The sequence below is a fragment of the Myxine glutinosa genome, chromosome 7, assembly GCF_964187855.1.
Source record: "Myxine glutinosa chromosome 7, kmMyxGlut1.1, whole genome shotgun sequence".
In the NCBI taxonomy this organism is placed as follows: domain Eukaryota; kingdom Metazoa; phylum Chordata; class Myxini; order Myxiniformes; family Myxinidae; genus Myxine; species Myxine glutinosa.
Window position 1 is genome coordinate 14,319,535 of NC_136267.1, and position 26,513 is coordinate 14,346,047.

At 44.8% G+C, this 26,513-nt stretch overlaps 1 protein-coding gene across 5 annotated transcripts in view; it reads right to left on the reverse strand.

Annotated features, from left to right (window-relative positions):
• The window catches only part of LOC137430999 (rho guanine nucleotide exchange factor 11), a 216,697-nt gene that overhangs the window by 136,766 nt on the left and 53,418 nt on the right, over positions 1–26,513 (reverse strand). For 4 of the 5 annotated variants that reach the window (XR_013624014.1, XM_078781293.1, XM_078781292.1 and 1 more), the window contains exons 7-16: positions 17,471–17,679; positions 17,304–17,378; positions 12,648–12,846; positions 11,656–11,714; positions 9,874–9,954; positions 6,926–7,030; positions 6,556–6,627; positions 6,269–6,376; positions 887–976; positions 735–777 (exon numbers count right to left, since the gene is read on the reverse strand). Coding sequence is in view for 4 of the 5 variants with exons in the window: in XM_078781293.1 (XP_078637419.1) it covers positions 735–777; positions 887–976; positions 6,269–6,376; positions 6,556–6,627; positions 6,926–7,030; positions 9,874–9,954; positions 11,656–11,714; positions 12,648–12,846; positions 17,304–17,378; positions 17,471–17,679 (1,041 nt within the window). In the remaining variant the exon portion in view is untranslated. The remainder of the gene's footprint in view (positions 1–734; positions 778–886; positions 977–6,268; positions 6,377–6,555; positions 6,628–6,925; positions 7,031–9,873; positions 9,955–11,655; positions 11,715–12,647; positions 12,847–17,303; positions 17,379–17,470; positions 17,680–26,513) is intronic. The other variant, XM_078781295.1, reaches the window with a different exon arrangement.

Sequence of the window (26,513 nt, forward strand, 5' to 3'; positions counted from 1 at the left end):
GGGCATGCCCTAGTTGTTATTAAATCGGGAATATTTGTCGACAGAAGTATCAGTGAAGAGTTGCATTGTGTGACTACTGTACAATTATGATTGCACATGACCCGCTCCGCTCCTTGAGGAAAGAAAAGAAAAAGTTCCTACGGACATGGAAAATATTGTTATCGCAAAGCCATCAGTTGCCGACACCACCACCAAAACAAAGGAGCGATGTCAATAAACAAACAGGAAGTACCTACGATGACAGTTATTGCTTAACTCCGATAAAACAAACAGCCTGCAGGGCAAGATCAAAACATTGCAACAACCCCAAATAACTACCAAGGTTTTCGTCGTTTCTTTGACAATCATTTGCCATAACGAAAGGCAAGAAGGTGAATCATTTAAAAGAAAAGACAATCTAAACTCATGACACTCGTGGATTGTATTTAAGTGGATAATTTATTAAGTGGTTGCGGTTCAATCATTTATCAAGAGACAGAAGAGGACCCTCGACTGTGTGCGTTTTGCTAATTCTGCCTCCATTTTGGCCTTTAGCTCTGCTGTTGGTGTTTCCCCCCTCTCTCTCAACTGTTCCTTTTGTCCTGGTGTGCCCTGATCCGTCCGGTGTAAACAAAAAAGTGTACAATGAGCTCACATAAGTGACCTGAAGCATTTTTAAAGTTGAAACCTCAGATTCTGAGAGCAAACACTCCAAGGGCAGATTTGAAACCAAAGTGTCAAGTATACACTCTTACCGAGTTCACTCTGCAACGACTCGTGAAAGTTCACCTTTAGTGGCTGCAAAAGGAAAAGCAGACAGGGTTTAAAATCACAAAAAAGAATTATGCTCAGGGTATCAAACTGCACCAATCTGTTGGGTTAATAATGGAAGGAGGGATTGGCTCACCGCATATTTTTCGACAAAGAGCGCAAACAATTGCAATTGCTTGCGTGGGTCCTTATCCTGAAGGTATGAGTCGGCACTGAGGAAGAAGAGCTGTAGAATTGACAAGACAAGTTGCAGAATAAATTATAAAAGACATCTTAATTAACATCAAACTAGAAAGTAGAATTTGATGCAAATGCATCGATTAGATAGATAGAGAGAGAGAGAGAGATAGAGATAGAGATAGAGATAGAGATAGAGATAGAGATAGAGATAGAGATAGAGAGAGATAGAGAGAGAGAGAGAGGGAGAGCAAGGGAGAGAGAGTGAGGGAGAGAGAGAGAGAGAGGAAGGGGGAGAGGAAGGGGGAAAGGATGGGTGAAATGGAGAAGGAGAGGGAATGGGAGAGTGAAGTGGAGAGGAAAGTGGAGAGGAAAGTGGAGAGGAAAGTGGAGAGGAATGTGGAGGGGAAAATGGAGAGGAAAGTGGAGGGGAAAGTGGAGAGGAAAGTGGAGAGGAAAGTGGAGAGGAAAGTGGAGAGGAAAGTGGAGAGGAAAGTGGAGAGGAAAGTGGAGAGGAAAGTGGAGAGGAAAGTGGAGAGGAAAGTGGAGAGGAAAGTGGAGAGGAAAGTGGAGAGGAAAGTGGAGAGGAAAGTGGAGAGGAAAGTGGAGAGGAAAGTGGAGAGGAAAGTGGAGAGGGAAGTGGAGAGGAAAGTGGAGAGGAAAGTGGAGAGGGAAGTGTAGAGGGAAGTGGAGAGGGAAGTGGAGAGGGAAGTGGAGAGGGAAGTGGAGAGGGAAGTGGAGAGGGAAGTGGAGAGGGAAGTGGAGAGGGAAGTGGAGAGGAAAGTGGAGAGGAAAGTGAAGAGGGCAGGGGAGAGGGCAGGGGAGAGGGCAGGGGAGAGGGCAGGGGAGAGGGCAGGGGAGAGGGCAGGGGAGAGGATGAGAGAGGAGGACAGAGGAGGGAGAGAGGGGGGGAGAGAGCGAGGGAGAAGGAGAGAGAGCGAGAAAAGACATAAATAGAAGATAGACAACATCAGATGCTTCTACACTCAAGTTGTGGTCTGCAAAATGATTTTCAAAGGTCACATAACCTTTGACCTTTGTTTAACCTGTACAAACTACAACTGAATCAGTTCATTTTTGTATTACAGTCGATAAGTGTGTCTTGTTTAGTCAAGAGCCCTTCAGCGTTTCCCCCCCCCCCCCCCCCCCCCCCACAGACCATGATTTATTTAATGTCGTCAACAAACTTTGGTACATCACGGGTAATGGAGGTTGCAGTCAAGTGTCATCGAAATTGTGAGTGTAGTTTCGGAGAGGAGAGCTAATACCTATTTGAGGGGGTTAGGGGGGGCCTGGGGGAAACTCCCCGCACACCCCCGGAGACCCTGATTTTTAATGCTGTAAACAAAATTTGGTGCATCACGGTTGATGAAGGTTGTGATCAAGTATCATTGAAATGGTTTGTGTAGTTTTGGAGAAGAGAGCAAATACCTACTTTGGGGGCTTAATCCCCCCATATACCTCCTTAGACCTCGATTTTTTTTAATGGCATGAACAAACTTTGGTGCATCCATCACGGGTGATGAAAGTTGTGGTCACGTTTCATCCGAATTATGTGTAGTTTCAAAGAAGAAAGCAAATACCTATTTTGGGAGGCAACCACCACGTAGACCCCCGCTTTGGGCACGATTTTCAGCTCACCTGGACTTTAGTCCGGTGAGGATATGCGATCAAGCAGTGTCCGTAGGTCAGTGAGTGAGTGAGTGAGTGAATGAGTGAGCGAGTGAGTGAGCGAGTCTGTAAACACTTCAGTCATTACCGCTTGAATGACTGAAATGTTGATGAAACACACCGCCTGAAATATAAAAAAAAACACATTACCGCTTGCATGACTGAAATGTTGATGAAACACACCACTTGAATTTTTTTTTTTTTTAAACACATTACCATTTGCATGACTGAAATGTTGATGAAACACACCGCTTGAAATAGTCACGTGAAAAAGTAAGTACACCCCATGTAAAGGTTTGACTTTTTCAACATATTTCAACATACAGCTATTTGATCTTCATTTCAACAATATTGATAGATAAAGGTGATATAATATAACAAATATCATGAAACATTTACATTTTGTAGTCCATTGTATAATTTAAATAAACATAAATGCAAATTTCACATGTGGAAAAAGTAAGTACACCCCTACATTTATCACTACTTCAAACACCGAAAATTAGAATCAGGTGCACCAACTCAGGTGGAAATGATTAGAACATCGTTAGAGAGGAACTTGGAGGAACCCGTCTTATTTAAACCTCAGACATTTAGTTTGGTTTGCTCTTTGTTGTTGAAGTGTGTGGTGTCTCCATGCCTTGATCAAAAGAGTTATCTGAGGCCTTCAGAAAGAAGGTTATAGATGCCTACGAGTCTGGGAAGGGATTTAAAAAGATATTCAAACAATTTGAAATTAATCATTCGACTGTCCGGAAGATCATCTACAAGTGGAGAAGATTCCAAACAACCGCCAACTTGTTCAGGCCAGGCCGCCCCAGCAAGTTCAGCCCGAGAGCAGACCGCAAGATGCTGAAAGAAGTCTCTAAGAACCCCAGAATGTCATCACGGGACCTACAGGTAGCTCTTGCCACTGTTGATGTCAAAGTGCACGAGTCTACCATTAGAAAGAGGCTGCACAAATTTGATCTACATGGGAGGTGTGCCAGGAGGAAACCTTTGCTGTCCAGAAAGAACATCGCGGCAAGACTATAGTTTGCCAATGAACACCTAGGCAAAGACCAGCACTTCTGGAACAATGTGCTCTGGACAGATGAGTCAAAGGTAGAGCTATTTGGCCACAGTACCAGAAGACATGTTTGGCGAAAACCAAAGACAGCATTTGACCACAAGAACCTGATACCAACTGTAAAGTATGGTGGTGGAAATATTATGGTTTGGGGCAGCTTTGCTGCATCAGGGCCTGGGAAGCTCACCATCATAGAATCCACTATGAATTCTTCATTGTACCAGAGGGTGCTTGCGGATAATGTGAGGCCATCTGTCGGAAAGTTGAAGCTCAACGGAAGGTGGAGCTTGCAACATGACAATGACCCAAAGCATACCAGTAAATCCACCAAGGAATGGCTGAAAAGAAAGAAATGGAGGGTTCTGGAATGGCCAAGTCAAAGCCCAGATCTAAATCCCATCGAGATGTTGTGGGGGGATTTGAAACGAGCTGTGCATGCAAAGAAACCCCTCAAACATCGCACAGCTGAAAGAATTCTGCATGGAGGAGTGGGCAAAAATTTCTCCCAGTCGATGTCAGAGACTGGTAGACAGTTATAAGAAACACCTACTTGAGGTTGTTTCTGCCAAAGGGGGCAATACGACCTATGAGAGCCAAGGGTGTACTTACTTTTTCCACATGTGAAATTTGCATTTATGTTTATTTAAATTATACAATGGACTGCAAAATGTAAATGTTTCATGATATTTGTTGTATTATATCACCTTTATCTATCAATATTGTTGAAATGAAGATCAAATAGCTGTATGTTGAAATATGTTGAAAAAGTCAAAACTTTACATGGGGTGTACTTACTTTTTCACGTGACTGTATATATATATAAAAAACACATTCGCGCTTGCCTGACTGAAATGTTGATGAAACACACCGCTTGAAATATTAAAAAAAAAAAAAACATTACCGCTTGCATGACTGAAATGTTGATGAAACACACCGCTTGAAATATATATAAAAAAAACACATTGCTGCTTGCATGACTGAAATGTTGATGAAACACCGCTTGAAATATATATAAAAAAAACACATTACCGCTTGCATGACTGAAATGTTGATGAAACACCGCTTGAAATATATATAAAAAAAACACATTACCGCTTGCATGACTGAAATGTTGATGAAAAACACCGCTTGAAATATTTTTAAAAAACACATTACCACTTGCATGACTGAAATGTTGATGAAAAACACCGCTTGAAATATATTTAAAAAAACACATTACCGCTTGCATGACTGAAATGTTGATGAAACACACCACTTGAAATATGTATTTTTAAAAAACACATTACCGCTTGCACGACTGAAATGTTGATGAAACACACCGCTTGAAATATATAAAAACCACATTACCGCTTGCATGACTGAAATGTTGATGAAACACACCACTTGAAATATATGCTTGCATGACTGATATGATGAAACACACCGCTTGAAATATATATTTAAAAAACACATTACCGCTTGCATGACTGAAATGTTGATGAAACACACCGCTTGAAATATTTAAGAAAAAACACATCACCACTTGCATGACTGAAATGTTGATGAAACACACCACTTGAAATATATATTTTAAAAAACACATTACCTCTTGCATGACTGAAATGTTGATGAAACACACCGCTTGAAATATTATTTTTTTTAAACACATTACCGCTTGCATGACTGAAATATTGATGAAACACACCACTTGAAATATATATAAAAAAAACACATTACCTCTTGCATGACTGAAATGTTGATGAAACACACCGCTTGAAATTTTTTTTTTTTTAACACATTACCGCTTGCATGACTGAAATATTGATGAAACACCCCACTTGAAATATATTTTTAAAAAACATTACCGCTTGCATGACTGAAATGTTGATGAAACACACCGCTTGAAATATATATTAAAAAAACATTACCGCTTGAACCACACATGTTGATGAAATTTAGGCATCAGATATGCAGCTTGTGGCCAACGAAGGTGTATTGATCGCATCAAAATCTGTGCTCATTAAGGGGTCTACGAGGAAGTGGGGAGGGGGCAGGGGGTCCTAAAACATTTTTTGATGCAGTGAACAAACTTTGGTATATTCACAGGTGATGAAGGTTGTGGTCAAGTTTAATCAAAAGGAAGAAGCCAATACCTATTTTGGGGGATGATACCTGGACCCACTTTGACCCCGTTAGACTTCGATTTTTTAATTTTTTTTTATGCCATGAACAAACTTCAGTTCCATCACACCAAATATTATTTTAGCCACGTTTGGTCACAATCCCATCAGCAGTTTCGGCGAACTTGCAAGTGTTTACTGATGGACGGACTGACGTTGCGCCATCCCAAAAGGTCCCCGGAACTATGTTCCAGGTGAGCTACAAACTTCAGGTGGTTGTGCCTTTTTAATGCACAATTAATCTCAAATACAGCACAGTCATACTTGAGAATTGGAAAACGGGAAGATAAGCATTGTCAAAAACATGCATTTCTGGTTCCATACACCTTTCCCGAATGATTGGCACAAAACAATTAATGGAATTTGATTACGTGTCGCAATCTCTCAGTTAATAGCGAAGCAACTCTTCACAATCGCAAATCCCAATTTCCATCAGACTAACCAAGGGGGATGGATCGTGCTGAGATACGACATATTGCAAGAAGACCGCCATATGAGCCGGCTTTTCCTTGAGCTTATCGAGGCGGCTGAAAACTCCTTCATTGTCCACCTGGTTTTGTTGCAGGTTGGGAGAAGTGGAAGGGAAGAGGTAGAAAGTTAACGATGAACAAAATAACAATTGTTCCTTCCACTATTTCGTTGGATTCACCGGGTGAACACGAGGGTTCAAAAACCCCAAAGGCTTCATCACCGATTTCTGAGTGAGAAACTGATGGTTCAGCTAAATACCTGTTCACTGTCATAGAGGAAATCTTCTTCTTCCGGCCCAACAATGTAAGGAGGAGCACTGCTTGGCATAGACTGTGGAATGGGATTATAGGAGACAAAAACTTATGGAAAAAAATATATAAATCTTTCATTGCCCCTTCTTCACTTGAAGATGTCAATCTTCATCAACAAATTCTCACTTCCATTAGTAAATTAATTATTTAATGATAAAATGGAAATTCATTCATATAAACAAACCCTATTTGGTTCGATTATGTTACATCCCAATCCGATACAACCCAATACTCCTGCATTCACTGCAAATACGCTCCACCATCCCCAACCAACACCATATCACCTTGTACATCTCCCATTTCCCTCAATCACAGACCAGTCTTGGAAAATCCAACGACGCTGATCGACCTTCCTCAGTGAGGCGGCGATGTGTCACCTCATGTTGATCTTCTGCAAGAGATGCTTTCCTGTGGCCAGAGTTCTGTGAAGAGGAGCAGTTAATAAGGGGTAAATTGTGAACAGTTTGATGCATGCAAGACAAAATGATATATCTGACAGCATTTGAGAATGAAACGAGTCAGAGGGCAGCCCGGAGCAAAATCTGCTGTAAAACAATCGACATGGTATCCTTCAGATTGGTCGATATGATAGAGATCACCCAATGACGATAGACCGGTAAATTTGGTTCTGCGCAAGCCGTTAGCAAGTCGTCACAGTGCACATGATGCACACGTGATCAACGGGATTTTCCTGACAAAACCTCGCCGGGATAATTCGGTTAATTCTTCAAAAACACACAAAAAGCAGCAATTAACGATCAAATAACATGGAACCTTCGTCGAATCGCATGGATTATCAGAGTTGTCTACTCCACACATGTACAAAAACATGGGTACAATCACAAATCACAACAGTTTGTTTTGTATCCCAATGATCGGCCGGATCTGGATTTGCACCTGAACCAAAATCAAATCGGCTTGTACGCGTCAACTAACCAGCTCATTCACCTAGTTCAGTCATAACTCATCCATAACTTTTTAAAATATCATGTTAGAAATCACGTTTCGCCCGATGTCTCAATGGTGAAGAATCACTTAAAAATTAAATAATTCCCGTATCTGAATCCAGATTCAGATCTTCACCAAAATTTAATCGATTTGTCCTCGTCACACACCCAACCTCTCCACCAAGTTTCGTCCAAATCCGTCCATAACATTTTGAGATATCCTGCTATATATCGTTTTTGGCCCGATCACTCAATGGTGAAGAATCACTTTTAAAATTCTACTAGCCGAATCCGAATCCAGACCTTCACTAAAATCTAATAATTTCGCCCTTGTCAGTACCTCTCCACCAAATTTTGTCCGAACCCGTCCATAACCTTTTGAGTTATCTTGTTCACAGACAAACAGACAGACAGACAGACAGAGACAGGGGTGAAAACATAACTTCCATCCACCTTTGGTGGCAGAGGGGGGGGAAAAAAACAGCCAGGGAACCATTACTACATGAACAAAAAACAAAACGAGCAACAAGGGCAGCACAATAAATTTAAGCCTGGAAGGAAAATAATCAACCATTGAAAGCATGTGCTGGGGAACATAGGAGGGCGGCAGATGAATGTTCAGTGACAGTGGTATTTAAGGCAGAAATGATACAAGTGGGACTAAAGTAGAACAATGGATAAGCTACCAGTGGAAAATAAAAGTGAAAAAGATTCCTTCAACAGTGAATTATCCAACAGTATGTCTGGCCTTGACCCTGCTGTGGCAATGTGCCCAGATGGCATCAGTGCCCATTCTCGAAAACCCCACACAGCTGCTCTTACTTCTCTGCGGTCTGTGCTCTTTCAGCATGTTCTTTCTCCTTCGGTGACCTCCCATATGCCTGGGAGTCTAGAAATCCTCAATCCCGTCCACAAGGAGTGTGCAAAAACAGATCCTCTCAATAAGAAGGTAGTAAACGTATTTCCATATGGGACTTTCAAATTTCTTTTGTGGCTCCGGAACCAAACAATATATTTATAACAGTCTTCACAGCTCCGACACTTACCCTGTGCATTCATAAGACCCAGATATGACCTCCCTATAGCTGTGATGAAGCATTGAAACCAGATATGGTATCTCCCTCAGAGAAGTCTGGCTGGCCCATCCGGCCCTCACGCACTTTGAGTGAGCTGAGAAAGTTCTCCAACTCTTTCAGTGTGCAGACGCACACCCCTTTCTCTCAGGTACACTCACGTATTTTCGGCTTATTCTAGAAGCTTCGCGAGTCATTTTAGCTGACAATCCTTATCTCGCACACGATATACATTGACATGTCCCAATGACCGCCCTTGCTAGAGGTCTCTGTGCATGCGCACCAAACATTCTGGGCGGATCGAGTCATTTTGAAAGTCCCATATTATAAGAAAACTAAGGCTTGGAATCCAACATCGATGCTGACATCAGATGTTTCCTCTTTTCAAACAGCCTGATATTGAATCATCAGTTGGGATTTCGTCCTGATCATTCAACTCTGGGAATGCTGCAGTTCCTCTCTTAACCTCCCACTTAAAAAAAGAAAGAAAAAAAAAACTTTTTGAAACATCATGCTAGATATCATATCTGGCCCCAGCGCTCAATGGTGAAGAATTTATCAAAGAAAATCCTTGTATTGTATCTGGATCTGCATCTTCAACAAAATCGAATCAATTCGTCCTTGTCATACACCCAACCTGTCCACCAAATTTAATCCAAATCTGTCCACAACGTTTTGAGATATCTTGCTCACAGACAAACAAACAGACATAGGTGAAAACACAACCTTTGTCTACCCTCAGTGGCAGAGGTAAAAAGAAAAATCCATCCGGAAATGTAGTGGGCCAACATTGACCCTCATACAACGAACACAAAATAAAGGAACAAATATTGGTCAAGGACCATGTCTGCCCAAAACCATTAAACTTTCCAATGTCTTGAGGAAGTATAGCAAGGAATGCTGAACTACACTGGAGAGGACCTATCATGGTACACAGAAGGGAGGAGATAAGCACAGACATCCCGACAAAATAAAGATTACCTCGGAGGATAAAAGATAAAAGGTGCACAAATACAAACAAGGTGATGGATGGAGAAAGAGTAAACCGAGTGGGTGGGATGATGGATGAAACAGCACAACTGTTTGGAAACATCGAAGACATGGTGATTTCATTGTCCAAGCAGCAACGGGCAGAGAGAACGCAAGCCACGAGGGAAACCTTGAACACCCAAAGCAAAAAGGGGAAATTGGAAGTAAATTATGATCAAGCACCACTCCCATCAATCAAGGAAGATCTCAGCTTACGTCCATTGTGCTATAACCTCTCCAGGAGGTGGGTGGCATGTAGGATTTCTTCTTCCCATGCCAATAGGTCTCATACCTTCCCTGGAAGCAAGGGAGTGAGGGATACTTTTTCCCCTCAAGCAAAGACAAATTACATAATGAATGAGGCATTCTGGGGGATATCGAAACGTCACAATTGTTTATCCAAGCATCGGCTTGCTTTGCGTTCCCATCTGAATCGATGGTTCATGATGCTCGGAACCCAGGCTTGAGTCCCATATCCAGACATATTTATCCAATGTCTATTCCAATGTCCTGGCAACTTTCATTGATTTCTTGAAACCGATTAATTTGGTTTCATTTCTCGCCCAGTAAATCTCACATTCCAAACAAATGGAGGCACTAAGGCTTGGGTGAAACAATGGATTTTATCAAATGAAAGCAGATAATCATATGTTAGCCATCGTGGGAAGCGAAATGCGGCCGACGTTGAGTGCTAGCCCTTCGTCGGAGCAAAAATACGTTTGATTTTGTGATAAAACAACAAAAGTAAACATGAAACTGTCTGCAAAAATAAATATTATACCGAGCTATCTCTAATGTCTTTCGGCCGCACTGCATGCTGACACACAAAGAGAAAAGATAAATATAAAAATGTAAATATTTCGTTCACGATTTGCTAAATACGATTGAATGTGGAAAATTAAACAAAAAACATAATGAAATGGGAAGAGAAAAAAAAACCCCTCCAAACAATACATAGGACTTCCTGATTAAAAACATCATGGAAGAACATGCAAGCAGCCTCTCACAAACTCTGAATGAGCCACAGGTGCACAAATAAATCTCCATAGGTGCACAATGATATCGAAGACCGATATAGGATTCAAAATGGGTTCCACTACTGACACTACAGCTCGATCCTTTCTTAAACCAGCACCTCGGACTAGCATCCTCGAGCAGCTGTCCAATCAATGTCTGTTGTGGATTGGCAGGTATCAACACAACCACCACAACCACTCCCTCCAACCCTCGCGAGTGGGGACTCGTGAAAGACCAGGAAGAATGAATCGAGATACCCCTGTCACGTTGCTTCAGGTTCCTACTATTAAGCTCAATTTATCAACAATGTTAACAGCCATTCACGAAGGCCGAATTCATCTGAATGTTGTTTAAGGTAATGAAGTAGGGTGCAACGGGTCAGCATAGAAGATTGGGCAGGAGGAAACTTAGGAATGACTTGGCTGACTAGGCCACAGTGCACTCGAGGGTGTTTAGTTATGCAAAAAAGTAAACATCATCCGTGCCATGAGGAGTTTATCAATGCTCTCGCTTCCGTGACCGCTTCAGGAAATGAGTTTCCCTCTGATAAAACTTCACACTACACATTTAAGATTCCAAAGCAAGATTTAACTTATCCAAGTCAATTTCTCGAATATAATGCAACTCGCGAGGTACCCGTGCTATGCACGCACGGGTGGGAGCCCAAAATCTCGAAAAAATAATGTTTTGAGAACTTTTATGAAACCTCCCAACCACCTTACAACACCCGCTGGGACCCCAAAAGGTTCCACAGAAGGTTTGGCCGGGCTAGCTCCAAAACTGAGGGAGTAATTAGGGGACGGACAGACAGACAGACAGACAGACATTCCTGCTTTATTCTATAGATACAGCGGATGTTGGTTGCGATGGAAAGAACGCGATGGAGGAGGGAGTGTCTGGCTGCGGAATGCAAGAAATAGATACCACTCTTTTGAGTTATGACTACATTGGTGGAAGTAGTATAGAACATTAGATCAGTACCTCTGGTAAGGATGAAAGGAGATCGGGTTGGCCAACACTGTCCAAATGCGCTTGAGAAACTAATGGAGGGAAAAATAAATAAATAAATAAATAAATAAATAAATAAAGGCTCATTATAATTAATGAAAGAGAAAGCTCATTAAAAGTAATCTTCAAAACCATTGGAAACTGCATTGACAATAACAGCAGCCATTTTTATTGCACACGTTGCCAGCTTGGGATAAAGGATAAGGCCAATCACATATATTCTGTATACAATTACAGTTTGAATGTCGTGAGGTCGAGGCCGTTTATTCCTGGTACATAAAACTCCCAAGCAAATCATGCCTGCAGAAAACGGATATTCTGTAACGCCGGGCCCATTTTCCCTCCAATCATCATGCAATGTTGCATGAAGCGCTGCTTTAACCATTGCACACATTACTTTAGTCAACTTGGTTGTCGGATGGCCTTGGAAGCCATAAAATACAAGTTGATGAGTCTTTCCTTGGTGTTGGGAAGGGAGGTGCACGGAGCACACTGTACAAGCACATCTACAATTGCCACTAGAGATGGCTCGAGCCCAAATTTTCCGACCCAGAACTGGAAAAAAACGGGAAAAGGCAGGAATCCCGAATGAATTGCCCACAATTTTCCAGGAATTCCTGGGAAACTATCCAGGAATTCCTGGGAAACTATTTACTGGGAAGAAACACTATTTGTTTGAAAACTTTTCTCAGCTCAAGCTCCAGGCGATTATGCTTGCACCTCCTCGAATCTCTATCATATGTGGCATGTCAGGGGCGTGGCACAACAAGCAAGGAAGACAATGAGCACTAAAATAAAACTACTTCCAGTGGAGTTATTTTTCATCTCATTCCCACAAGAGCGTCAGACAACATTCCACAACATGGTCATGGAAGGTTGTGGATGCCTACGACTAGTCATCTAAAAATGCAGCAAATGACAAACACGCGCAAACACGCAGCTGCATCGAGAAAACCTCGGCTTACCATCGTCCGCAGACGTTTGCAGAAACCGCGAATCCACGCTCTGAGACGGTGTACCCAATGTCTTGCGTGGCAGCTTAATGTTCGTCGGTTGTACTTGAGACTCGAGCATGTGGAGGCGATTCTGAGGCGTATGCACATCTGCCAGGGCCGTGGGTGTTTCGCTACCACTACGATGATATCCATCCAGGATATATCCAGGCTAACAGCAGGAAGCAGGTAAAATGGAATGGGAGAGGCAAAATAAAAGGTTGAAACAGCAAACTTTATGGAGATTAATAAGTGGGGATGGGCCTGTAGTGCAAATATAACATTTCTTTATTGATAAACAAACAAACTTGAGTGCCAAACAACATTTCACTGTGCAAACCTTTAGGTCACAGTGAGTCAACACCACAAGCATTTATCGTATTTTTCGGCCTTGAAGTAAATGTGGAGTACAAGACGACGCCAGATCAACTACGGAAGTTCGCAAAACTGCAAGTCAGAACAATCGAGGTTCTATTCTTCCCTGACATGCACAACGCATCCATTGCTAGCTGCATCCATTGCTAGCTGCATCCATTGCTAGCTGCATCCATTGCTAGCTGCATCCAATGCAAGCTGCATCCATTGCTAGCTACGCACTTCCAGGGTCATGAATATTAATAAGCTGTTTTGTGCATATTATTTGAATTACTTTGTGGGACAACCTTTTAGATAAATTAGGAATGTGAAAAAATACAAATACTGTGTATAAAGTGTGTGTGTGAGTTAGTATGTGCACATATATGTGTGTAAGTATGTGTGTGCAAGTTGCTGTTATTCACTCCTATCTCCACACGTTGGTGGGTTTCAGGAGATGGAACGAAGACCTACCCAGTCTCAAAAGTATCCACCTCCATTAGCGTGCATGTGTGTATAACATTTGTGTATAATATGTGTGTATATACTTTGTATAATGTCACGTATAATATGTGTGTGATCACAAATCAATACATGTGTGTAATATGGCAAATATAATACATGTACGATCACATATCGCTATGTGTGTATATAATATGTATAATATGTGTAAATCACAATCGTGCGTGCATGTGTGTAAATCACAATCGTGCGTGCATGTGTGTAAATCACAATCGTGCGTGCATGTGTGTAAATCACAATCGTGCGTGCGGGTGTGTAAATCACAATCGTGCGTGCGTGTGTGTAAATCACAATCGTGCTTGCGTGTGTGTAAATCACGATACGTGCGTGCGTGTGTGTAAATCACGATACGTGCATGTGTGTGTAAATCATGTTATGTGCATGTGTGTGTAAATCACAATCGCGCGTGCATGTGTGTAAATCACAATCGTGCATGTGTGTGTAAATCATGTTATGTGCATGTGTGTGTAAATCACAATCGCGCGTGCATGTGTGTAAATCACAATCGTGCGTGCATGTGTGAAAATCAGGATACGTGCATGTGTGTGTAAATCACAATCGTGAGTGCGTGTGTGTAAATCACAATCGTGCGTGCATGTGTGCAAATCAGGATACGTGCATGTGTGTGTAAATCACAATCGTGCATGCGTGTGTGTAAATCACAATCGTGCGTGCGTGTGTGCAAATCAGGATACGTGCATGTGTGTGTAAATCACAATCGTGCATGCGTGTGTGTAAATCACAATCGTGCATGCATGTGTGCAAATCAGGATATGTGCATGTGTGTGTAAATCACAATCGTGCGTGCATGTGTGCAAATCACAATACGTGCATGTGTGTGTAAATCACAATCGTGCGCGCGTGTGTATAAATCACAATCGTGCGTGCATGTGTGTAAATCACAATCGTGTGTGCGTGTGTGTAAATCATAATCGTGCGTGCGTGTGTAAATCACGTTATGTGCATGTGTGTGCGCAAATCACGACACGTGCATGTGTGTGTAAATCACAATCATGTGTGCATGTGTGTAAATCACGATATGTGCATGTGTGTGGAAATCACAATCGTGCGTGCATGTGTGTAAATCACAATCGTGCGTGCATGTGTGTAAATCACAATCGTGTATGCATGTGCAAATCACAATCGTGCGTGCGTGTGTAAATCATGTTATGTGCATGTGTGTGTGTGCAAATCACGATACGTGCATGTGTGTGTAAATCACAATCATGCGTGCATGTGTGCAAATCACAATCGTGCATGCGTGTGTGCAAATCACAATCGTGCACGCGCGTGTGTAAATCACAATCGTGCATGCGTGAGTGTAAATCACAATCGTGCATGCGTGTGTGTAAATCACAATCGTGCGTGCGTGTGTGTAAATAACAATCGTGCGTGCGTGTGTGTAAATCACAATCGTGCATGCGTGTGTGCAAATCACAATCGTGTATGCGTGTGCAAATCACAATCGTGCGTGCGTGTGTTAAATCACGTTATGTGCATGTGTGTGCGCAAATCACGATACGTGCATGTGTGTGTGCAAATCACGATACGTGCATGTGTGTGTAAATCACAATCATGCGTGCATGTGTGTAAATCACAATCGTGCGTGCATGTGTGTAAATCACAATCGTGCATGCGTGTGTGCAAATCACAATCGTGCATGCGTGTGTGTAAATCACAATCGTGCGCGCGTGTGTAAATCACAATCATGCGCGCGTGTGTGTAAATCACAATCGTGCGTGCATGAGTGTAAATCACAATCGTGCGTGCGTGTGTGTAAATCACAATCGTGCGTGCGTGTGTGTAAATCACAATCGTGCGTGCGTGTGTGTAAATCACAATCGTGTGTGCGTGTGTGTAAATCACAATTGTGCTTGCGTGTGTGTAAATCACAATCATGCATGCGTGTCTGTAAATCACAATTGTGCGTGCATGCGTGTAAATCACAATTGTGCGTGCATGTGTGTAAATCACAATCGTGCGTGCGTGTGTGTAAATCACAATCGTGCGTGCATGTGTGCAAATCAGGATACGTGCATGTGTGTGTAAATCACAATTGTGCATGCGTGTGTGTAAATCACAATCGTGCGTGCGTGTGTGCAAATCAGGATACGTGCATGTGTGTGTAAAGCACAATCGTGCATGCATGTGTGTAAATCACAATCGTGCATGCATGTGTGCAAATCAGGATACGTGCATGTGTGTGTAAATCACAATCGTGCGTGCGTGTGTGTAAATCACAATCGTGCGTGCGTGTGTAAATCACGATACGTGCATGTGTGTGTAAATCACGTTATGTGCATGTGTGTGTAAATCACAATCGTGCATGCGTGTGTGTAAATCATAATCGTGCGTGCATGTGTGCAAATCACGATAGGTGCATGTGTGTGTAAATCACAATCGTGCGTGCATGTGTGTAAATCACAATCGTGCGTGCATGTGTGCAAATCACAATCATGCACACGTGTGTGTAAATCACAACCGTGCGCGCGTGTGTGTAAATCACAATCGTGTGCATGTGTGTGTAAATCACATTCGTGTGTGCGTGTGTGTAAATCACAATCGTGCGTGCGCATGTGTAAATCACAATCGTGCGTGCGCGTGTGTAAATCACATTCGTGTGTGCGTGTGTGTAAATCACAATCGTGCGTGCGTGCGTGTGAATCACAATTGTGCGTGCGTGTGTGTAAATCACAATCGTGCATGCGTGTGTGTAAATCACAATCGTGCGTGCGTGAGTGTAAATCACCATCGCGCGCATGTGTGTGTAAATCACGATACGTGCATGTGTGTGTAAATCACGATACGTGCATGTGTGTGTGTAAATCACGATACGTGCATGTGTGTGTGTAAATCACGATACGTGCATGTGTGTAAATCACGATACGTGCATGTGTGTGTAAATGTATGTGTAAATCACAATCCCCGGATTGCCTCCAGTTGTGGTTCATTTGTGGTAATATTCCCCTGGATGGTTTTCACAATCGTGCGTGCACGCACGATCTCAGTGAGGTTCTTCTTCATCATTCCTGTTGCTCCAATTATCTCTGGTACAATTTTGATGCTCTTCAGCTTCCAAGATCTCTTGACCTCATCTTTGAGGTTCTGGTATTTGGTCATTTTCTTGATTTCTGCGTTGTTTAGGCCAAAATCGCAGGGTACTGATATCTCAATCATCAATGCCTTTTCCATTTTGTTCCTGAGTACAATGTGCGGACGCAATGCTTTGTTTTCTGGGTTCACGCTCGATGGAATCATCAGGTAGTACGTGAGCATGACGTCCTCATTTTCAATGATTACCCTTGGTTTGTGTTTCCGTGAGTTTTCTGGAACTGGGATGTTGATTTTTTTTGCATATATGCCAATAATCACGTGTCCCACACTTATCCCATACAGGACATCTCAAAGCTGTTCTCTAAGAACAGCAGTTGGAATACAATGGATATACCGTTATGGGATACACTGAGGTTGAATAGAAATCCGTTTTTTTAAGACAAAGCTCGAGGCTCATGAAGGGCTTGGATGATGAAGGATGAGAGGTCAGCACATAAATAGTTGGGCAGATGAAAACAAGTATATGAAGGATAGGCAGGCAGACAAGGACAAAACCGACAAGACAAGCAGACAACAATGTGATTGGAAGGAAAGATTGAACGAGGAATGAGAGGTGTGGTGAGGGAGGGCAGGGGTATGTGGTAGGGGTAGGGAGAGGGGGTGAGGAAGGTCAGGACAATACAGATTAATGAAGATCACCTGGCGTTCCTGCAGGACTTGTTTCAGCGATCGAGTATGCTGATCATAAAACTCGGGACTACCACAAAATTCCTCCTGCAAATGGCAGCCATATTGGTGCAATGCTAAGCATTAACAACTGTATCGAAAGGACATGATTACAATAGAACATGGTGGTTGAAACTCACATGGTGCGAAAAGTGCGGAGATCGCCGATCAGCCGAATTGAGGGGTGAAACCCTTCCATCGGACGACAAGGTAGCTGGACTACCTTGTACGACAAGGGAAGTATATGGTGATCGGGTTGGGGCAATGGTTTGGGTATCAGAAAGACTGGGTGAGACATCCGGAGAGCCAGGGGGGCGACCAAGCAGGGTCAGAGCCACATATGATCCAGCTGCAATGTATTAAATGGATTAGCGATAATGTTCAATAGGATAATGAGACACAATAGTCAGTTAAATCCGTTTGCCAGTGAATGCAAACTTACACTACCAAATGCCATTAATATCAATACTTTACACTTTCTCCCAATTTCTGTACCAAATTAAAAATAACAAATGTATCAAAAGAGATCTGGAGTCCAGAAAAGCTTCAATAGCAGCAAAAGGTTGTGCACACAATAATCAATTCCTCTTCATGTCCATTAATGGTGGCAAACCCTTCCCTATCAATACCCTCCCCAATCTCTGATTCTCCCTTGTCCCACCCCCTCTCAGCTTCCCCCTCTTCCCGAACTACTCAGCTTCCTCTCATGACAGCCCTCTCAGCTTCACCCCCGTCGAGCACATCTCAGATTGCCCATCGGACCATCCCCACTCAGCTTCCTCTCATGCCAGCCCTCAGATTCACCCAAGTCTAGCCCCTCTCAGCTTGCCCATCGAACCACCCCCACTCAACTTCTCCCTCGTCTAGCACCTCTCAGCTTGCCCATCGAACCATCCCCACTCAGCTTCCTCTCATGCTAGCCCTCTCAGCTTCACCCTAGTCTAGCCCCTCTCAGCCTGCCCATCGAACCACCCTTACTCAGCTTTCCTCTCTTCTAGCACCTCTCAGCTTCCCCCTCGTCTAGCACCTCTCAGCTTGCCCATCAAAGCACCCCCACTCAGCTCCCCCCTCATCGAGCGCCTCTCAGCTTGCCCATCGAACCATCCCCACTCAGCTTCCCCTTATGCCAGCCCTCTCAGCTTCACCCTAGTCTAGCGCCTCTCAGCTTGCCCATCGAACCACCCCCACCCCCTCTCAACTTACCCCTCGTCCTATCCCCTCTCAGCTGCCCCTTAAACATGCCTTGTCCCATGATCTTCTATCCTAACGTGAGACATCTCCACTCAGACACGACAACAGACAGGGGAATGATTAAGGAAAATAAAAGTTTTACGTCGGCTGGTACTCAGCTTTGGGTCTCAACGAGCACTTTGGCAGGGTCCGTTGACGAGAGGACTGCACGTCGAAGCGCCCAAAAAATGGCGCCGGTCAATCCCGCCAGCACACCGAGCCATGGAGCAGGCAGCCAAACGTCTCACGCTCTATCCCGGGACAGACAGCACAACACGATCCTCTGCTCCCTCAAAGAGCACCGAGTCAAACAACACCCCTGGCTCCAACGCTGCAGGGATCTCTGGGCTCCAAATAATTCTCCCCAAGCGCACGCGAGAAACGCGACCCGCCCCCCACGAAGCCAACACCAGAGAGATTCTTCCTCCTCCTGTTCAACCCTTCGCTCTGACGTCACACCGACAAATTGCCGAGTTCCACCCAATCGCTCCATGGTCGGGCTCGGCCAATGACGAAGCTCGGGGCTTGGTCTGCCAGCTACGTTAGTTTCCACGTCCCTCATCCCACTCTGGGGGTGCGTCCTTGTTCCTTAGTCGGCTGGTTGGGTGGGGTTTACTTGTGGCAGTTTATGCCGGCAGTTATGGTTTAATGGAGCAGTTATTGTTGTTGTTGTAATTGTAAAGATATGGGTTTTTATGGCCGGCTTGCTATAATTGTAAGAACATAGGGGAAATCACAGGAGGCAATCACATACTGGTAGAACTACCCTTAGACCCTACCTAATTAGCATGCCTTCACCCCCGTTTGTGTGTGAAGAACACAAACAACCGGCTACGTCAGGTGGACCGCTCACAGTTTTTCTACTTACATATATCGAGATGGGCCTCATATTCGCACAAGGTCCATGCTAATTTATACAATCCTATCTCCACCATGGTCTGTCATCACCTACCCCCACAAACGTAACACAGCCTCCCCCCCCCCCCCCCCCCCCGCCCATCCCAGAACGGTAGCAATGCAGGAGTTACCATTCCAGCCTTACCACTTACTGACCCACAAATAAATAGCCTATGAAATAAAGTAGGAGGGGCTGTGGGAAGCGAGCAGAAGCTAACTTACCTGTACTACTTACCCTTCTACACCCCTTAAGCCAACAATTCAAATATTCACAAAACTTGGTTCCTCACTCCTAACTCCTGGGGCGAGTAGAAAAATGTCAACAATCACACAAAAACCTACCTTAACCACAAACCCTAACCAAAAATTTTAACCATTTGTACAACCCCCTTTTAAAGACCACGTTCCCTGGTGAATGCCACAATACCCAACATTACCTGCAGAGCCATCCCAATTTGCCTCATTCAATTTTTTTTGGGCCCTGTCCTTCTGGTACAGTTTAGTGACATGGATCAGTGGAGGGTGGACCCTCCCCCACATTCTCACACATATAAACCCCAAATAACCAAAACAATCATTCCAACCCTGCAAGACCATGGCATAAATGTTATTACACACGTGTGTGATCCTCAATTAGGCAGCGTGGAGGTACCGTACAACCAAGATGGTGGGGGTGCTTCAGGATGCGGTGCCCGCAGTCCAAAAATAGGTAACTCGGCTTACGACTTCTTCACCCCCCCGCCTTCAACTATCGACCCCAGACAGCCAAACAGCTCCTGCACTGTATGTCCCGCCAGGGGAGGGTCTCCGCACCATCCAGGCTCTCTCGGCCTCAGGCTTCCATAGCCTCTTCCGGGTCGCCAGGAGTCTCCATACCCGATGGTCGCCCAAACAGACCCTCCTCCAATGGGTCCCCATTTCCAGACACCACCAGCTGCCAGGGACAAATTACCTCAGGGGGGCCGCAGTCACCGCTCCTCCAGAGCTTGATCCATTCCTGCGGACATACACACCTTCCCCACCCACAAAATCCCAAATGTCATTTCCTCCCCCACTGCCATTCAATGTTCAAGCATTGTAATGCAAAAATGGTGATTGTGTTCCTACACTGCCATGGCCTGCATACATGTGATAATACGTATTCACCCTCCAACCACAGCTCAACTTTCCTCACAACAGACATAAACACAACAAAACCCTTTACACACAACAAACACCAACCACAAGACACTTTGTGGCACACAAACCGATCCACTTACCGACCACTGAATCACTCTCACCCGCCATTGAGGCAATCATCCAAGTCCCAATTTATGAGCAAAAAATGAACACCAGGGACAATAAACGTCCAGGCACCTTACTTACCTTATGTGCAGGTCGTCACAGGTTGGTCAGGTCCAAGGGTGTCATTCACCACGCAGAATTTCCCTTTATCCCATCGGGCCAATCAATTTCCCCCAATGTTTTTTTCTTTGTCTGGCTGTACTGGCAAGCATGTGGATCCGCCTCCTCCGGTGACCTCTAGTACACTTCACTGTGACAGCTCCCCTCTTTACCGTGTGAAGGCTATCAAATAAGTTGAACAGCCGAACCGCCAACCGAGTGTCCGAGACACGGACCGAGAACCGAGAACAGCACACGAGTGTCCACAAGGTGCGACCCACCATCAATCCTTCGGCCCCCTGTGAGGACCATGGCTCCACTAGCCCAGGCTGGCCAATGTGGTGAGCACCTGCTGCCAACTCCACCATTCCCACAGCCATGTCACCTGTTCCTCCACATAATCCCCCAGTCCGACAAATTGCAGCCTCCCAGTGCCCAAACACATATGACCTCACCCTTGGTCTAGTTGACAGTAGTGTTCCACAAGGAAACTCAATCCAAGAAGACACTGGTCATACACCTCGGCCACCCATACCACCACATTGACCTCCAGACTGCCCAACTCCATTCCATCCCGACCCAATATTGGAGCCGTCGCGCACCGTAGCCAGTTGAAGGCTGTGTCCTACTAACCTATCAATTTTGTCCCAGCCTCCAACACCTTGGTCAACACACTTGGATTGATAATGGTGTCACTGGTCCCAGTGTCCACCATGGCTTCACAAAATTCCCCTTAAATTTTGCATCTAACCCTCTAAAAGTACCCATGCCAATTTCTCCACAAATCACTACTTTCACCAAAGAAGGGCGCTTCTCCACACACTTGCCAGCCAAGCACGGCCCCGTATGCTCAGCTTGTTCTCGTTTGCCAAACAGCCTACAGTGGCCGGACCAGCCCTAGGCAGTGACCCTCTCCCTGGATCCTGTGGTCCTTCGGGAGGTCATCTCCTCTCTGAGCTGTGAAGCCTGTTGGGAGGTTGGTGCCTATGTGGTTCCTGACAATACTGCTGCATGTCCTCTTGCACACCTAAAACAAATCCCCATGAACAGACCCCTCTGAACCCCAACCGGAGCACCCCTTACTCTCAAAGCCAATCTGCCGAAGATCGGGTCGCCTGATGGCGAACCCGGACAACAACGCTGTGACTCACCCACTGCAAATTTACCCATTGTCAAATTTGACAGCTGCCGGATGATCCCCCTTAGCATTCGGGTAATGCCCGATTCCTCCTGCTTCTCTTCCTGATCCCACACCTCTACCTGTCATACGCCACAGGTGACCTCTCTGATGCACGGTTCGACCTCCTGACAAAGGTCAGTCTCTCCATGCACTTGGCGCACTGTGGCCGGGTCCTGCAACTCCACCAGAGTTCGGAATGCGGGGTCAGGAAAAGCCGCTATAACTTTCTCTATCGCCAGCTTGTCCCACGCCTGTGCTGGTCGGTCCCTATACGCAATCCTCACAGATTGGTAAATATACTGAGCCAGCTCCTGCAGCGTTTCACCAGGTTTTAATTTACGATGCAGCAGCTGCGCCTGGACCAGGCTGCACCTTTCACCCGTCCCAAACCTATGGTGAAAGGAATCGCAAATGCCCTTACTGATCAATATTCCCTCTGGGACCACACGTTGAACACGTCTGCGGCTGGCCCCCGCAATGTCACCACCAGATTCCCCATGTGTTCTCGCTCCCCCCAACCATTGAGCTGTGACATGCATTCAAATTGCATCAGGAAAGCCTCTAAACTCCCTGACCCATCAAAATGTACAAGGGGGATGGTTTTCCCCAAGGCTCTTCTCCCCGACTCCTCCATGTCCAAATCCAGCCCAGGGCCAATCCAGCCCAGGGACAACGCCCACCCCACCCCTCCCCAGCTGGGTATTCAATTTCGGAGCCACCAGTGCCCAAATGCGGCTCATGGTGAGGGTCTCCTGGGTCACCTTAAGTTCATCCTGGAGATGCTTAACGGACCGACTGACCTTGTCTCGCAGACTCTGTTGGACTTGAGCAACCTCCCCCTTGATGGTATTATCCTTAAGTATTCAGCTGCTCCTGCAACCCTTCATCCATTGTGCAACACTTCATGCAACACAACACAAAACCCCATTCAATGGTGGCTCCCACAGGCCTTTACCAATTAACACCCGCTCTTGTTCTGTTACGCGGGACTCCAATTTCTTCACCTCTTCCGCCATTTCACCACCTTGGTGCTTCAAATTTCCCATTCCTCCGCCTGTTGCTGCATTCTGACATCCACACAGGTGAGATATCTCCACAGGTCCTTATCCACCTTGTCAATTCTTGTATTTGTCAACCGATTTTCTCTCTTCCAACTTTTCCCCCATTCGGACAGCCTGGGCTTTACCCTCTTCTATTTTCAATGCCATTTCCTCTCGTTTTACCTCAATGTTCGGAGCCAATTCTTTCTCCATTTCCCCAAATTGAGTCTCCAATTTTGTCTCGAATTCTCCCAGTTCTTGTGCTATTTGGTATTTCATTTTTCCTTCTATTCCTTAAAAATGTTCCCCCAGTTCTTGTGCCATTCCCTTAATTTGGTTCATTTGATTAGTAATATCCTTTATTTTTGCCTCGATTTTTCCTTCCAATTGAACATTCATCTCCTTCATTACATCCATTTTATTTTCCATTCCAATAATTTGTCCCATCAATTCATGAATTTGTCCCTCCAATTGCTCCCTGTTATTCATTTCCTCTTTTAATTCTCCCTTTAATCCATAAATTTTGTTTTCCATTCCCTTCATGTTATCCTCCATTCTTTCAATATTGGCATTCATTTGTTCTTTAATTTCTATTAATTAATTGAACCAAGACTTGGTTGGACATCGTACCTGTTCCCTGCTTCTCAGACTCCGACATTACAGGGGGAAGGAGATCTGGCGCTCGGGACTGGGGAGGTTCCGATCCTATCCTCATAAAACTGTACCCCCGACTCGCTTCCTTCCACCCCGGTCCCTTCTAGCCGCTCCACCATTTTGTGCACGTCCGCCATTACATGACGAGCAGCTTTGCCCACGCGAGCATAATCTCCATAGAAAAGAAAAAAAAAATTACATTTTAACTTTTCCCATGCCGTGCGTCCTCCTGACCCCAAATGACAATATAATTTAGACCTCGGTACTCGACGATCACCCCTCCCTCTGAGACAGAGATGACCGTTACAATTTTTTGGGATTCCAAATTTTCCAAGCTCAGCTCGCTTGGATCGTGGCTGTCCGATGGATTCAAATCCTCAAGCTCCTGACACCTTTTATACTCAGAGGGTTCGAATCCCACTCCTCGACAACATCTGTCAAGTCCGTGTCCGATGAAGACCAGCCTTGGAAGGATAGCCGGTCGGTCTTTACTCCAAGGCAATAAAGCCGAAAAATTGTTGGTACTCTTTGGCACGCGCGGGACAAAAGGCAACAGGGTGCTTACCGGCATGGATGGAGACAGACAGACAGACAGACAGACAGACAGACAGACACACACACACACACACACACACACACACACACACACACACACACACACACACACACACACACACACACACACACACACACACACACACACACACACACACACACACACACACACACACACACACACACCCTCTCTGAAAGGACCATATGGCACATCCTCCTGCCTACTTTCTCAACAGTACTTTTGAAGAAGTTCAGTCACTCAAACTCTTGGGTCTCACTATCTATCAGCAATGATCTCACTGGGGCAAACCACATTTCTAAATTGGCCTCCAATGCCTGCCGTTGACTGGGCATTCTCCGTCATGCCTTGGCACACCTGAAGTCATTCCTTGGCACACCTGAACTCTTATCCACCTACAAGGCCTTCATCTGCAGCTTGGGGGAATCATCCCAACCCTTCTCACTCTCCCCCCCCTGGGTGGTCGTTCTTGCCTCACACCTTGCTCAGTTTGACGTGGAAACCACAGCCTTCAAGATCATTTGAATCTCCTGCAACCCTTCTAATGAAACTCCCAAAATCCAGGATCCCTGCTCACCCACACTCATTTGATCCTCTTTTTCCCCACCTGAGGAACTAACTTCCATATTGTTTAAACGGATTCTTCACTTCCGTTGTTGGGGTTTTCCTCCACTTGAAATATTTCTGATTCTATGTACTATTATTGTCTTCCAAAGGTTTATTGTTTATGAACTGTTTTCAAAAGGTAAAAAGAATTAATGTTTTAAATTAAACCGGAACCGGACGACGAGGAGGAGGAAGAAGAGGAAGAGAGAGAGAAGGCGTGGCGAGTGAAGTCGGACAAGACACGTGGCTTCCAGCTCCGTAGCGAGCGTTATCGAACGAAAGTCGCGAGTGAACTTTAAGTTTCCTTGGAGGGAATTTCCTGCGATAGGTGTTATCGCGAAACCTGTGGTCAGGCTTTTTTTTTTTTTTTTTTTTCTTTTTTTTAAAATACTGAATCGAGGCTCGTGAAAGAGCTGACAACCACGAGGGAAACACAGCACAGGGGGACCACGAGGGAAAGACAGTACAGGGGGAAACTCATTAAAACACATTCAACAAAAAGACATCCAGGAACACAGTACAGGGGGACCGCGAGGGAAAGACAGTACAGGGGTAAACATTCATTAAAACACATTCAACAAAAAGACATCCAGGAACGCAGCACAGGGGGGCCGCGAGGGAAAGACAGTACAGGGGGAAACATTCATTAAAACACATTCAACAAAAAGACATCGAGGAACACAGCACAGGGGGACCGCGAGGGAAAGACAGTACAGGGGGACCGCGAGGGAAAGACAGTACAGGGGGAAACATTCATTAAAACACATTCAACAAAAAGACATCCAGGAACACAGCACAGGGGGACCGCAAGGGAAAGACAGTACAGGGGGAAACATTCATGAAACCACATTCAACAAAAAGACATCCAGGAACGCAGCACAGGGGGACCGCGAGGGAAAGACAGCACAGGGGGAAACATTCATTAAAACACATTCAAAAAAAAGACATCCAGGAACACAGCACAGGGGGACCGCGAGGGAAAGACAGCACAGGGGGAAACATTCATCGATCTATAATTCCAGTAATCTCTGTGTGTATGTTTGTATGTTTGTATGTTTGTATGTCTATGTCTGTGACCGCTGTTTCTCGACAACCACGGGTCCGATATACTTGAAACTTGCCAGGTATATTTCTGGGGACCCGAGGATGTGCCTTTTCAAGGTTTCATATTAATCGGAGAAGTAGTTACCGAGCTATGTCCAAAAAACGATTCAACCAATCAGAGAGCAGCGAGCTATCACGTGTGCCGAACGTGGCGAACAGACTCTGCCTCGGACGGCACATTTGAGAGCGTATTCATTTATTTCACGTTGGAAAACTATGTTGCCGTTAAACTATGTTTTAAAACTAATTAAAACTAATTTGCGATTCATCGTAACTGCGATTTGCGACCTTCCGGACAGTGAAGACTGCACTTCCGGCAGCCAATCACAGAACGCGTTGTTGCGTAGGCGTGGCCGATGTGAGAGCGAGCCGAGCCGAGCGCGTGCGCCATTACGGTTCGTAATTCGATTTCTTCCGGAGAAAATAATAATTTCTCGATTTCTTATGCGCATTATTTCTCCCAATTCAGTCAGAGCGAAGGGCGGAAGCGAAGAGCGTTGTTTTTTTTGTTTACG